Source organism: Bacillus rossius, chromosome 18 (genome assembly GCF_032445375.1).
Source record: "Bacillus rossius redtenbacheri isolate Brsri chromosome 18, Brsri_v3, whole genome shotgun sequence".
Taxonomy (NCBI): Eukaryota; Metazoa; Arthropoda; class Insecta; order Phasmatodea; family Bacillidae; genus Bacillus; species Bacillus rossius.
The window spans coordinates 4,268,354-4,284,138 of record NC_086345.1 but is presented as its reverse complement, the minus strand read 5'-3'; the positions used below and the strand labels follow the sequence as shown (position 1 = coordinate 4,284,138).

Genomic DNA, 15,785 nt, shown 5'->3' with positions numbered 1-15,785 from the left:
ATTTAAAACCTAAAAACTTTATCGAGGAAACAAAAAATAATTTGACTATAAAAATGAAATTCAACACATTCTGCATTTTAAACAGAAACCCTAAGACCGTGATTTAAAAAGGGCTTCATTTGCTGCTGTTACCATAACCGTAAGACACTAGCAAACACTATTATATTTTAATATACAAAAATACGTAATTATAAAATGTCATTTTGCAGGAAAGTGGTAAAATATAATTTATATAATTTGTTACGTTATTCTTTTCCATTTCGCTGTACCGATTTTATGAAATATTTCACGGAATTTATAATTACCTGTATATACTGGAATAAAAAAAGTATTTATGTAAACCAGCCAAATGCAAACCAATGTAAATGAATAAAAATATACTTATATAGGTTAAAGAATATTTATTGTACAAAATGTATAAGAGGTATAAGAGGTCACATGTAGGGCTGTGCACACGAGTGGTGGATGTGCTGTGTCGCCGCCTCACTTGAGCAGGTAGGCGGCGGCGGATGCGGCCACGTGGAAGGGGGCGGCGTAGGCGAGGGGGGCGGGCGCCACCAGGGGGGCGGCGACGCCGTGGAACCTCTGCGCCACCACCTGCGAGCTGTGCGCCGTCACCAGCGGAGCGGGGGCGGCGTAGGCCAGGGGGGCGGCGGCGTAGGCCAGGGGGGCGGCCAGCAGGTTGCCGGGGGCGGCGGTCACGCCGCAGGCCGCCACAACGAGCACCAGCACCACCTGTCGGCCGCAACACCAACCACACTGAAGAAACACTCCGGTGTTATTGAATACCTATCTTAATTATTCATTTAGAAACATACCTTCCATTTACTTCTATGAATTCTTCCTGTCACTAAACTGCTTTATTTCTGTCTGATCCTAGAGATTACCAAGCTTGGATTAATACTGATCCAGAATAATTTATACACCTCCTATTTGTTTATACGTTACGAGAAAATTTGTCTAATTCTTAAAGGAGTTAAAATAATTTAAGAATATTTAAAACTTTTTACCCTTTGTTATTTTTGTTAATATTCTGGTAATTGTGTTTTATTAAAAACAAGCAATGGCACATCATATCAGTAAAGAATAACATATTTATAGTCAAAATTCCTTTTCCTTAACTGCCACAAATTAATGCACATTTTAAAATTATTTTCTTATTACTTTAAATAAAGTAAACATGTTTAGTAATGCCGTAATTTTCAAATTTGAAATATTTAACCAATTATTATTGTCAATTGTTGTTTTTAAATAAGCTGTAATTAAGTATTTATTAATGGCGGGATTAAAACTTTAAATCTTATTAATAAATAAATAGATATGTTTTATACGAACACTAATTAGGGCAAAAATGTTTTTTTATAAGTACTTATTTTAGCTGAAAATGACATTAAACAAAGATTCAAAATAAATCATTACATCTGTATGGACTGTGATTATATTTTAACATATAAATATTGAAAAAATTATAAATATCATTGGTAAAACAATTTCATCAAATACAATTGTGGTATTATATATATATATTCTCCGATTGAATAAATACTTAAAAATAATAACTTATTTATTTTAATCACTAAATGTTGTACATTAACATTTTTTAAATAAGTTTTTACTGTCTGAAATAATTATTTGTATACTGTTTAAAAATTCTGATTAGTATCTTACAAAACCTATTATTTTATTTTTAGTTGTTTCCTAAAATAACTTACCCTAATTTTATTGAAGTGAAAACATCTTTAGGCGCGTTGAGAAATTTTTGGTAGGGGCCAAACTTATGGGTTCGCGTAACCGACATGCTGTAGTAGCATTAAGTGGAGTTAAATTGACCATGTGAAAACTTTAATTTGTGTATACTGTGCATTGCCCAGTGAACGCTTGACCTATGCCTGGCATCACTGGTAAGTCATAGCTAATAAAAAAAATTACGTATTTTTGACATACCACTGACATCTGCTGTGACTAAAAAATGAAGTAAGGATAAATGATATAACGCTGATATCATACTGATATAATACCAAAATAATTTTCTTGCATACAATTGACATAGTAATGATGTCATTTTACACATTTAAAAACAATATTTTATGTTTTCACTTCTGTCGGCAGTCCCCATGACTGACTTTTGGTTGTTTTTTTTTTTGTATTTTTTTAAGTTTTGGACTTAAAAGTTTGTGATAAATATTTAATTTAAAAAAATTTTGAAGACAAAAATTAGGAAAAAATATCAGCAGTTTTGTAAGTGTGACTTGTAGCAAGTAGTTTTTCTGTACAGAAATGTAGTTTAGGTGCGCTGCGTAGCTACTCACCAGCTTGTACATGTTGCCTGAGTGGAGCAGACGGGAGTGCCTGTGTCCTCGCGGCCAGCGGCTTATATACGCCCTCAGTGAAGTAACACCGCACCCTGGATGGTCGCCAGCCCACACTCAGTTAGCTCACACCACTTGCACTGCCCCGTTCATTGCATCACTGGGGAGATTCGGGAGGCGCTAAGTCGTAAACTAAACCCATGTACTGTACAATATTGTTTCTTTAAAAGTATATAATTGTGGTAGCAATCAAATTAACAAGTTTGGTGACTTTTTACGTTTAGTATATTCGGGAATTTTGAAATTGGTTTTAAGTTTTATTTCAATAAATGTAAAAACAAGATTTTTTTTTAAATCAAAGTTTTCATGTAAAATCGGCATTTTCTTAACTTCACATGTAACTAACCGTTTTAATTTTCTCGTTGTCAGCTATGCGGGCGGAACCATTTGAGTTGCAAACAGCTTGCTTCCATAGTAACAAGGGTCTACAATCATAAACAATCTCATAGCGACAGTTATCAAGTGATATAAAATTATATCCTTAATTTTTCAACAATTATTTTCCTCGTTTTTTGGTTTAAGTATCTTTGTTATTTCTCATGATGCCTTTAAGTTGTTCTTTCCACCCTCGCGCTTTTTTAACTTCAAAAGAAATCATGAAATTACATGAAGACAAGTATTCGGGCCTGTTGAAAAGTGTTTATTACGTATAGGCTCACCTGTTGCTAGCAGCAACCTAAATGGATTACACACAACTGCATGGCATACATTTAATTTAATGTATGTGTCAACTATGTAACTGGCTTTCACAAAAAATTAATTTTAAATATTCAAACGTTTGCCTGCACGATAAAAAAAACATTAAAATTAATAACAGAGGTTTATATTTTTAAAAAGGTGGTGATGAAAATCATCTGTAAAATCAATTTTTAAAACCTTTATTTTAAATATTTTTAATTAAAATTTGGAACTATTAAATTAATCAATAAAAATTTCAGTGCATGTTTATAATAATGTAACTAAAATTACTTTTGTGTAATGCACTATGTCAAAGTTATTTACTGAAATGAAGATACGTCCTAAAATTCACAGAGCTGGATCACACATTTAAGAATTTATCGTCTATCATTAATAATGAGCAAAAACATCAGTTATGGAAAGCCATAACTAAGGAAATAGGCAAAAGGCTCGATGAAATTTAAATTTGATTTGAGAAAATGATCGAAGATGAAGCAGAAGAAGGAGATAAACTTGAAGCTAGGGTAAGAAAGAATAATTACAAAACATTAACTGCAATACAACGGAGAATAATGGGTGAAGTATAAGAAGAGAATATGCAATTGGATAAGAAAATGTTTAAAAAGAAGAAGGAACTGATGCATATACGGATAAAGGACAAAATATTAAGCAGAATAGAGGATAAACATGATATACACATTAAGGAGATGAACATTATATAAATAATTGTGATTTAACAGAAAATAGGATAAGGAAAATAGATTTAGTAAAATTAGGAAGTACTTAAAAGGAATAAGAAGTCAATATAATCAAGCACATGTTTTAAACAAGAAATTATAAGCGGAAGTTAGTGAAAACAAGAAACAGTATGACAAAATGGTAGCAGGAAACAAGAAATATACAAAAGCCGGAACAAGCCCTTTTTAAGGAAACAAGTCAAAAGATAACATAATATTTAACGGAAAGAAGATATATAATTTAAAAATGATGATTTATATAAAAGAAAATATAAAATGGAGATCGGACGTACACAAGAAATCAGTTTAAACTATCGTTTATGGGAGAATCAAGGACAAGAAATAATAAGACTATGTTGAAATATAGATTAATGAAATAAAATTAGGTTAAATAACGGCTATAAAAACGTAAGTTTTAATTACAATTTTGTATTATACAAAGTGCCAAGGTGTAGTGTATTTGCTCAGAAAAAAAAGTTTATTATTCTATTTATTTTTGTTTTTTGTTGTTCGTGAATAATTACGTCCTTTTCGTCAAAACTGTATTATCGTATCATACTGATTATATCGTATCCCTGTGGTGAGATAGTATCCTGCGACAGATCGTATCGATGCGATGAGAACGTATCTCTGCGATTGAGATTGTATTTTTTGTGCTGAAATCCTTTCCTACAAATTTGCAATTTACCACAAATGCATGTCCTTTTCCTTCAATATTCTTCCTTTTGACGTGACAACGTCTAATAAATCGATGAACGCCGGCTGCACGCACGAAAAAGTGTCCCGTTACGCACATTGTTCCGTTACGATGTGTCCCGTTACGCTCATTGTACGCTTGAGCCGCATCTATCTCTCTTCCACTCGGATTACTAGTATAATTTCAAGTATATATTCTTTTATTATTAAAATAAAAATGATTCAATTTTATTCATAAATTATGCAATAATTTCATCAATGTTTTGTTATGACGTTTTCACGTTAAAATACCGTCCGTAAACAGACTTTACAGACAACCAATTTTTTTTATGTTTTTATGACTTGCATATTAATGTAAATGGCTCGTGTCTTGACACGCATATTATTCCAGCTGTCATGAGTAAATATAAGCGAGGACTGGACGACGCGGCTCTCAGTTTGTCACTGGCTTCGACGGTGCAATGATAAACTATAGTTTGACTCATCTGATACATAAGTTACGTAATCGCCTATTTTTGGAATTCTTGATCGCATCTTTACCATCTTTAACAGCGAACTCGATCGTGGTTTTACCGTCGTCTACGGGAACCCTGAGGGCAGCGACGACGACGTAAAACAGATCCCGGGGGCATGGTCAACGACAACAACAAAGACCTGGGGGGTGGGAGATGTACAATCGACGGCGGAGATCTCGTTGGCGAATATGCAGATCCTGATGGAATGTGTAACGTCGTCAACAACAATAACAACAGAGAAGACTTCAACCGGCGTGGTTCCACCCACAGTAGATACTGTTCTAGCTGCAAAGGAATCTACATATGAACGACCTTTCGCCCTCGATGGAGACTTCAATGTCTGGTGATTCATCGAAAACTATCGATCATCGATGTCGTTATTGTGACATATTCTCGAACAACAGTAATTCTCGACGACACGAGAGGAGAGAAAGTGCTAAGAATCTTTTACGCAAATTTTTAAGCTCTGAAAAGTGTCGCAACCAATAAATTTACAAGATATTATACGTTTAAAAGACACTTTAAGATATCTTAAGGTCCTGCTGCGCGGCAGAAAATAAAGTTTCGCTACAACAGCGATTGATTGATTCGCTTAAGAGTACATCGCGAATTGGTGCTAAAGCAGTTACATCAGAATCTGGTTCGAGCCTGAAAGGTTCGTCTTTATCAAATAGGCATTTTTTGCAGCTACTTGCGATGTGTCGTTCGCGTTTTACCATGTTGCACGAAGAGACGAGAGAAGCAAATGCATGAAGAATCCTTCTCCTATGAAGTTTCGCTGCGATAAGTGCCATTTTTGGTTTAGGCGTATTGACAGTTTGAGAAGACATGCGAATAACTGTATAGTTGGAGTCCGTTCACCTGCTGTGGAACTACCTGTAAACATCTTGACTCTTCGCTTTATATTGGAGACTCGTATACGTACAAGCACAAAGCAGATGCCCAGCAACCGAATGCGATGATGCCTGGACATGAATCTAAGCCTAAGACTGTGCTTGGTGCATTACACATAAATGATGATTGGCTAAATTTGCTTTTGTGGAATGTTGAGAGACTACTTCTATCTAAATACATTTAAAGAGCCAAAAGAAATTTATACTATTCTTGTCGATATCAAGCAGAACATAATTAATCAGCTTACAGATGTAGCAACGCACGGATCTTTAAAATATAATTTTTTGCTGGACTGTGTATATGGCAAACCATTTTCGTTCAAAAACAAAGTGAAGAAGTTCGCATTCTAGACAGTGAATACGCCAAATTAATAATCCGACTATGTGAAGCATTCTGCTAAACACAGTATCGAGAAACTCTGTCGGGAAGAAAAAACTATGTAGGAAAAGGACATGGTTGGTCTCTGTCTTCAGTAAACTGTTTAGAGCTGAGAATCAGTCATTTCAAGCCAATCCACAACTAAATGCTTCCTAAATTGCTAACGTTTACAAGTGTTATGTAGTAAACTAGAATTTTATGTAATAAATTTTTATTTGTAACAATATTATGTTTATTTTTAACCTGTCATTTATTTTGGTTATTTCAATTAAATTATATTTTTTTGTATTTATCATGAAATGAACCAAGGAGTACAATCGTACGAATCAATCATTATTCTAACAAGTGATTTTTTTATGAATTTTGGAATTTTTCCGAATTTCTAGGTTAATTATAACGAATTTTCAATATGACGACCAATATGTTATAATTGTCTTACAGGAGGCTGGTAGATGAGGAATTTGAGTATTATTTTTAGTATTTACCCCCATTTTAAGTTTTATAAATTTTTACATAGAATAAACATTTTTGGACCGAGCAAGGATCGAACCAAGAACTGTATTCGGTCGAGTCAATCAATATTTTAATGAGTAAATATTTAGATGATTTTTTGAATTTTTCTCAAATTTCTAGCTAAAAAATTACAAGTTATCAAGATTGCGGAATTCATGATGACAGGCGCCCTGGGAATAAATGTTTACTGCACCCTAGCCGGTAAACAAATTACTTATACTAACCCTTTCACTCTAAAATTTTTTTTATTGGGTAAAAAAATTATTGGCTATGAAATTCTTTTTTAAAATGACTTATTTACCCTAGAAATAGTTTCATAAAAACGAATATTTAATTTTTTTTATACAATTTGATTACGTCCATTGTAGTGGACATATAGAGTCAACCGTGACAATTTAGAGTGAAATTATTTTTAATGCTGCAAGTAAAAAAATTACAATAAAATCAGTAAACATACACCAAATTTGTTACAGACACAGAAAATTCAAGTCATATATTAGCATAAACACTGTTTAAGACATTTATAAGTGATATTGATCCTCAAATTGAGGAAATTACATGTTTATAATAATTCCATTTACAAAGGTTTTTATGCTTCAGACCGTGAACGCTGATTTGAAACATGTCCCGTCTTTTACAGAGCATACAAAACTGTACACTTATTACAATTACATTTATTACCCTTGTAATGTATAAAAATAAAGATAATTGTACAACAAAATTTTTTTTTCAGTCATTAGATACACTATCCATGGAAAACGTCTGTGGAAATTTCTTCAAACACATATTTGGCACAAATAAATTTACACTTATCACAAAAAATTCTTTAGCCAAAGAATAATTGTCAGTAGCAGATGATATGCACACTGAATATATCTTTCAAGAAAATTACACTCTGACTTGAAGATTTTTTCTGTAAATTTGAAGTCAAGTTTATATGAAAATTCTTGAAGCAGTTTCTTCCTTACACGAAACACAAATGAACTTTACATTTATCACAATAAACATGTGTTTTTCCAAGACATTTCTTTTCTTTACAACGTGTTGCTTCTTTGGCATCATCATACTCTGGCATATGATCTGTCAATTATTTTTGAACTTCTTCCAGTGGTCGCTTTTCAAGAGATTTGCACTTTACTGTTGGACTATCACTTTGCCTCGGGCGCCCTCGGTTTTTTGCAGAACCTGAAGTAGGTCTGTACATTTTCACCAGTGACTCGCCTAACCTCAACTTGAAATGTAAAAGATCAAGTAATTTCTTGTCATTTATGTGTTTGTTGTCCTGCTTGTACTCGAGCCATGAATTCACGATAGCCATGTCTATTGCATGGAAAACATACGTAGGGTCTACTTTCTACTCTTCAAGTAAATTCTGTAGAGTGAAACTAACATATCGTATTTGTCAACCCCACCCATGCTTTCATTGTACATTTTGACAAATTGTGGACGTTTCACATTTACATGAGATTTTTTAGTTTTGTCCCATCTCTTGACTTCATCACATTCACCAGTGCCGATGAAGTTGGATGCCAAGTGTACACTGCGGTTATCAGTCCATTTCACGAGAACTGCTTCTCCATCTCGACTCACAAGCTCTTCTCAAAATCCACGCCCTGTCTTGGCTGACTCTTTGTCACTCAAAAATTGAGGCTTACCAAACCTAGCGACACGAACAGTTCCAGCAATGTGTAACTTCTGCTGCCTGAGTTGTTCAACTAAGTTGTAGGTATGAAAATAGTTATCACAGAAGAGAATGTGATGCTCTTTTGTCAGTCTTATTGACAAGTGTATCACTATTGCTGCACAAAAACCAAATGTTTTCAGCACATTTGGGTCGATTTCAGTGCTACTACCCTGATAAAGAAGAAAACCATAACATAAGCCACTTTTCACACAAAGAACAAAGTTTTTTATCCCCCAAGGATTTGGCTTTCCTCGCATGAACTGTTTTGTCTGGAGTGTTCCTCGAAATGGAATCATTTGCTCATCTACACAAACATTTTGTTCCACATTCAACTCTAGGCAACGACAACGTACTGCATCATAAATCAGCCTGACTTTATAGAATTTGTAAGTATTATCGTTTGGTCGTTGCAAATTGTTTACAATGTGAATATGTGAACGTAGTTTGTAAAACCGATCTACTGTCATAGTATCTGGAAAAATGTTTACTTGTAGTGATTTTTCCCAGTACATGCTTATCCTGGGATACTTCAGACAACTCATGACTGCGTGCAACCCTATAAAAGCTCGTATCTCCAAGTCATTTGTTGGAATAAAAGAAGTCCCTTGTTGGAGAGCAAAGATGTTGGTCATGGATGAAATAGTCGAAATGTCTTAATCTGAAATGTATCTACTAAAGTACTGAACAGGGGTCAATTCTGATATTCCACTATCACACACCTCGGAATCATTCCACTCAATACTTGGTGGGTCGAAAGGTCTTCGCCTCCACCCTATATCCTTTGTTTTGGTAAGTTGTTTGTAGGAGATGTAAAATCTCTCTGAGGAATATCTTCTTCAAGAGTGTTGTAGGCATTCTCCAATAAATCGAAAATACGTGCCACGTCTTTAGGATCCGACAGATTGAAACGTTCTGAAAAACAAGTAAACATAAAGTTAACTCTTCAAAATGTAGTAAAACAAATTATTCCTGTTTCTAAAATGAAATTTATACTAGAATTTATTTTGTAGACAGGTGTAATTATTAATTATACATTATTCATACATATATGTAAAGTTTTATAATATTTATTTGCATGTATATCAAATAAATTTCCATTCCAGTGGACAAAAGTATTTAAAAGGCTTGAAGGCGATTTGCAACTCTTCAAACGATATGTCCATTCTAATGGACAAACAATTTGAAGTCATATTATGATAAAACCTTTAGATTAACAGTGGTATACATATTTTTACAACTTCATTCTATCTTAGCAATGCAATCACAAATGATAAAACATTTAAAACCACTTAAAAATAATATTAAAAATGTAAGGACAAAATGATGATACCTTGTCTATTGCGCGCCATGACGACATGCAAGAGATAGAGTGGCCAGGCAGTTCCAACCTTCGTCACAAGATAGCACCACACGTCAGGTAGTGCGCTGGGTTGAATAAGGGTGCGTTCCAATACTTGTGTGGAGCAAAATGCCGCTTAGTTTGAAATAAAACTTCGTTCAAAGTTTGTGTCCATTACAGTGGACACCAGGAGTGAAAGGGCTAATATGTCAGTGGTGCCATCTCACAGATTAAAACATAATATCTCGGATACAATATGGCAGCCTTCAGCAGATGAAAACAAGATGACGGGCGTTAGTGGTGGGATTTCAGTCTTTCGGTGGCTTCCATGGAAGAAGTATCTTTCGCCATTTTTTTGTCCTCACCAGGTTCGAACCAATGACTCCATGATGTAAGTGCTTTATTTAAATTAATTTTCAAAATCGCATTTAAATATTTTTTTATTACATTTTAATATATTTCTGAATTTCTAGATAAATAATAACGTTTTTTTTAATATGGCGGCCATGATGTCGTAATCTAAGATGCAACAGTATGCAGAAGTAAGCTAACGTATGAAACATATTCAAAACTTTTACAGGGTATGCGAAAGTATGTAAAAGCATCTAAAACTCGTAGGATAAAAAGTAAGAATATTTAACATACGAAATATTCTCACATTTTCTTATTGTTGTTTGAAATTTCACCCCATTGGTAAATAATTTGAATGGTTTTCATTTAAATTAAAAACAAATCTGCACTTTATACCAGTGGGAAAAAAGTAATATACATCTTTTATTTCGACAGTTTAATGAGAAATAAATGAAAAGTGGTTAAATTATTTTATTTAAAAAAATATATTTTATTTCCTAAAACTATCATTGTAATAATATTTACAGTTAAAAGCATTTTCATAAATTATTTTGTCGTTTAAAAAACCTAATTAAATGCTACGAAATGTTTGAAATAATTTTTAGAAATGTTTTAAAAATCTAATGAACCACTGCAAAATAAATACTTAGTAGCAGACAATTAAATTTTTTTACATCCAATGAAATGCCTTTGAAATGCCAATACTTTAAAAATAATAATAATATTTTAAGATCTTCACAAATTTTTATCACTAAAATTTACCCCGCAATAAGTTGGGTTTAGAAGAAAAAAAATTTTGGCTATTTTTTTTTTGTTGCTTAAAATAAGGGATAAGTAGTTTAATCTCTCCCCCACCACCCTCAAATCTTCTAAGAAAACCACCACCATTTTTCAAAATCGGACAAAACTGAACTGTACGACGAGTGTACGTGTCAAACTGTCTTAGGGTTCCGTTTATCAGTTTATTGCCTTATTGGTCTAATTTTCAAAAAGATAAATTTTTTAATCGCACCTAGCGTTTAAGGGGCCCGCCTCGTCAGGGGTGTATGTGTGTCGGCGAGGCGGGATGATAAGCGCGACGCTCGCTGGTGCTTCTAGCGCGGTGTCTCCTCTGGACTGGCGCGCAGTCTTCTCGTCGTGAACATGAGCGGTGACCGTAACATTATATGGCGGAGAAATGAAGATAAAGGTGTTATGCAAGCCCCTTAAGTGCTTTCAAGAATCTGTACTGATTGTTTTATGCCTAAAAATTACTCTGAAAACACGCGTTTTAGGCATTTTAAAGCTTCTAAAAATACAGTTTAAAAACTTAATCCAAAATTAAAAGTACTTTACGGTCCTCACCGAACTTTTAAATGCTATTCATAAGTAGGCCCCACTCGGATATCTTGAGTAGTTTTGAAATCGTGTTGTTTTTCCTGAAGCTTTGCACACCGTATGTGTGCCCAGGTAGGCGGGCCCCTTAATATCGTGTGTGTAGCGATCGTTGTTCTTTGCTACGGGACTCGTCAGTGACGCACGCAGTCCTGAAGCCGCGCATCCCGCCACACGAGGCGGCGGTCTGCACCGCGCAGCTCTCAGAGACACGCACACGATCAGTCCGAACTGCCGTGCGAGGGAGCAGCGTCCAGCCAGTCCAAACAATCAGTCCATCAGCTGTCATCTGCGTTCATCCTCTTTGATTGCTTTTCTGTATTATTTTCCTTATTGACGTGACAACGTCTTATAAATCTATGAACGCCAGCTGCACGCACAAAAAAGGATGACTCATTGTCCCGTTACGCTTGTCCCGTCACGCTCATTGTACGCTTGCGCCGCATCTATCTTCCACCCGATTGGCCTATGAATCTACTATTATATTAAATAGGTTAAGGCGGGTTTTTCAAAAGTAGCTTTTAAATTTAGTACTTTTACTAAATATGTTTTTATTTATTTATTTTTTTTTCAATTTTTTCCAAAATAAAGAGCAATAAATAAAAAGAAACATAACATATAATTTAAAAAATATTTAGAAATTTTAATATCATGTTGAACCGCCTAACCGACGTGCAAGGAAATATACTATTTTATGGAGCCAATTGAACATTCCAATTAAACAATCACTTTCATCCAAAAAGTTATAGTTAAAATAATCTGTTCGTTAAAGTAATAAACATTATTGAATTAATGAGTGCAAATAAAAGTAAATCTAACAATTAAATTGTATATTTCATTTCACTCCTTCTTTGTATCCATAAAAAATAGTGATAATTTAATAAAAATGATTCAATTTTATTCATAAAAGTAGGCAATAATTTCGTCAATGTTTTTTTTTTTTTTGACGTTTTCACGTTAAACTATCGTCCGTAAACCTACTTTACAAACAACCAATTTTTTTTTTCAAAATAAAAACAAGCAACTTTAATTGCAACATTCAAGGTTTCTTCCATATTCTATACGATGAAACGTTGCATCCAACAGCAACAGCAAACCACAAGACTGATCGTTGCTTTGAACAGGCTTCAGTTCAGTCCAAACAGTCAGTTCGGGCTGAGCGCCTGGACTGATCGTATCTGGCGGCCTTTAAGCTTTCACGTCATTCCAACCTGCAGTCAGCTCCACAGTCAGGGCCGGATCTAGGGGAGGGCAACCGGGGCGAAAGCCCCGGGACTCCACAAACGGAGGGCCCCCACGAATCCTTTGAGATTCTTTTTTCGCTGTTTTACCTTTACCTACAGTACTTTGTACATACATGATTATATTATTGTTAAATATTAACCGAAATATTCATTAACACTGAAATTTAATTTCATATAATTCTTGTCTCCGATTATATTTATGTATGTTTTTTAAATACTAAGAGAATCTACTTGATTTCACAATAAATTATTTATTGGAAAACTCGACTGAAAAAAATTGTTCATTTTATTTGGAAAATAATTTGGGGCCAGGGGGCCTCCGCTCCTCTGTTGCCCCGAGGCCTCCAGACCTCTACATCCGGCCCTGGCCACATGTGTGTGCGATGTTTAGTGTCGGCATTTTTGGTTTGTTCGTCCCAGCAATGCATGTTCTAGTGACCTGCGGGCACTCGTCGATACAAAATGTGTTTCTGTGGTAAGTAATTTCTTTAGTCCCTAACCTGTTGGGGCCACACTGGAAATAAGTATGGTTTTGTTTCGAATAACGTTATTTAACTTCTACAATATATTTTTCATTTATGTTGCTCACCTTTCTTCGTCTTTCGTCTTTAGTAAATCACGAGAAAAAATTAATATTATTTTTTTGCGTTTTTATTTTTAATGTAATTTTTAATCTGGAAAATAATTTGACTGAAGGTTTGAGTTCAGATGATTTCTATGAGTTTATTTCCATTTGATATTTAAGCCTAACAAATGACGTATCCTTTTAACTACGTCCATGTCAGCCCGGTGGAAATCGTTCTGCTCCAGCTTCTGTATCTACAAGTGGAGTTCGTTTACACACCACCGCTGCGCTGGGATGGTATATCGTGAGCCAAAGTTCATAGTATTTTTATATGCTAACAGATCGTCCTCACAGCGTTTCTTCGACATGTATAAAAGCTTGTATCTTAAAAGAGCTCTATTTTAAAACTGGTCGATTTATCTCATGAAGAAGTTTACTAGCTATGAGTTAAAGTTAAAAATTTAATTATTGAAATTGGAGAAAATATTATTTTAATTATTTAATACTATATATTTGAACAGTTACTTCTAAATTTATTAGAATTGAATTCTGTATCATCTTAGTTTTTAGATAACTATTCAATATTTAATATTTAAATTGTATTTATAACTGTCCATTCATCTATTCCCGATATGCTCATATTATAGTTCCTTTTATTTCATTGAAAACATTTCATAAAAAGTATCACCACTAATAGATAGAAAAACATTTTATGTTAACATGTATGATATTGACTTCCTCTCTATTTGATTTTTTTAAATAGTGGTTAGTTAATAATGTGTAATGCTGCCACATCTTATCAAGGATTCTAAAAAAAATAATGTGTGCCGTTTTCAACAAAATGACAGTTTTTTGAATAGGCTATTAAAAACATTTTGCTAAGTGGTCTTAAATTTTTCCAGTGACTCAATTCTTAAGTAATAATATTATAATCAAATTCGTTTATATTGCGTCAAGCTAACTTAGTTTTACTGAGATAACTGACGTAAGAACAATGAATTTTTTTACAATAATGAAATGCTAAACTTTTTCACTATAATTGTTTTTCCTGTTGTTGGTGAATTGTTTTCGTACACGCTGATCATCTTAAACGTTTTCAGGTTAAGATTAAGCTGGATGGTTTAGACATAAATATTTTAAGGTGGACTGATTATAGGGTTGAGAAAATTAAGGCTGAAAGAATTCAACCTGAATATTCTTTAGCCGAACATTTAGCTCAAAGATTTTGGTCTAGTAATTTTAAACAGAATGATGCAAGGCTGAATAAATTTAATTTTACTCTCGTTTGTTTGAAAAAAAAACTAGAAGCAGAATTGCTTTAGGCTGAACTAGGCCAAAAACATTTTTGGCAATTTTTTATTTAATGGCTGCTTTGGTTCAAAAATTTGATGAATAATTTAGTGAATGTTCTTCCTGCTAGAGAGCAATACTTAAATAAAACAATTTTACGTAATACTGTTTAAAAGATAATTATTTCGATTGTTTCCTATTTCATGAATCACATTTTAATTGGAGCAGCGAGTTCTTACTGAAGCCTTATAGTGGTAGTATATTATGTATTAGTACAATATATTGAAACGCCTTTCATTTAAACCAACCCATTTTAATGAGGAAAATTACAATATTTTAGGGGGTGGAGAGGTGTTTATAAGAACGGAAAGACGCAATATTTGTTTCAATTGTTTGAATGACACAACAGTTATATATATTTTTTGTTTTTATATCTAAATGTGATATTTTTAAGGCATAAACCACATATTAAAAATATTTAAAAACTTTATCGAAGTAGTGCCTGTTTACAGGGTTACAAAGTTTTAGTTATTCTTTAAAATATATTTAATTCGTTATCACTTAACAGGGAAAAATATTGATTTCAGTAAATTATTAATTACTTTAGGCATACAACTTGATTATATGTTATAATTTTATGAACACCAATTATGAAAACAATTGGTGAAAATGTATTATGGCCTAAAAATTTTGAAAAAAAAAGTGGTGTTTTCCGGTTTAAATTTCCCCCCCCCCCCCCCCCCTTCCCTGCTCCAACGGCTTCACACTGCAATAAACGTAAACATGTATATTGTTAAAAAATTGCTTTATAATCAAATGAACCCATCGATTTTCCAGCCAGTGGGAGTCAAAGATAATCCAAATCCACCATTCGCTTAGAAGAACTATCCCTGCTCTGCACAAAGCCATGTGATTTAAAAAAAAAAAATGTGCATTCGTCTCCGCTCTAATATTGGGACGCCATTATTTTAAAGGGACACAAGGATATTTTTAGAGCAGGATTGTAAATTTTAATAACTTTTAATAAGATAAACAATAAATTTACTTTGTTTAAAGTATTTATTTTTTAAATAATAAAATGCATAGTCATAATACTGATTGATACACAAAACAAGTACTTCATTTTCTTTGTAAATGTTTTACAAAATTATTTGGATT

General features: G+C 33.6%; 1 protein-coding gene across 1 annotated transcript; it reads right to left on the bottom strand.

Moving 5' to 3' along the window:
- Positions 1 to 386: 386 nt before the first annotated feature.
- Positions 387 to 2,341, bottom strand: LOC134541239 (cuticle protein 38-like). Its single transcript, XM_063384509.1, has 2 exons — positions 2,310 to 2,341; positions 387 to 735 (listed from the first exon to the last, which is right to left on the bottom strand). Exons 1-2 carry the CDS (start codon positions 2,319 to 2,321, stop codon positions 484 to 486), a joined length of 264 nt encoding a protein of 87 aa, XP_063240579.1. The 5' UTR covers positions 2,322 to 2,341; the 3' UTR covers positions 387 to 483.
- Between the last annotated feature and the right edge of the window lie 13,444 nt (positions 2,342 to 15,785).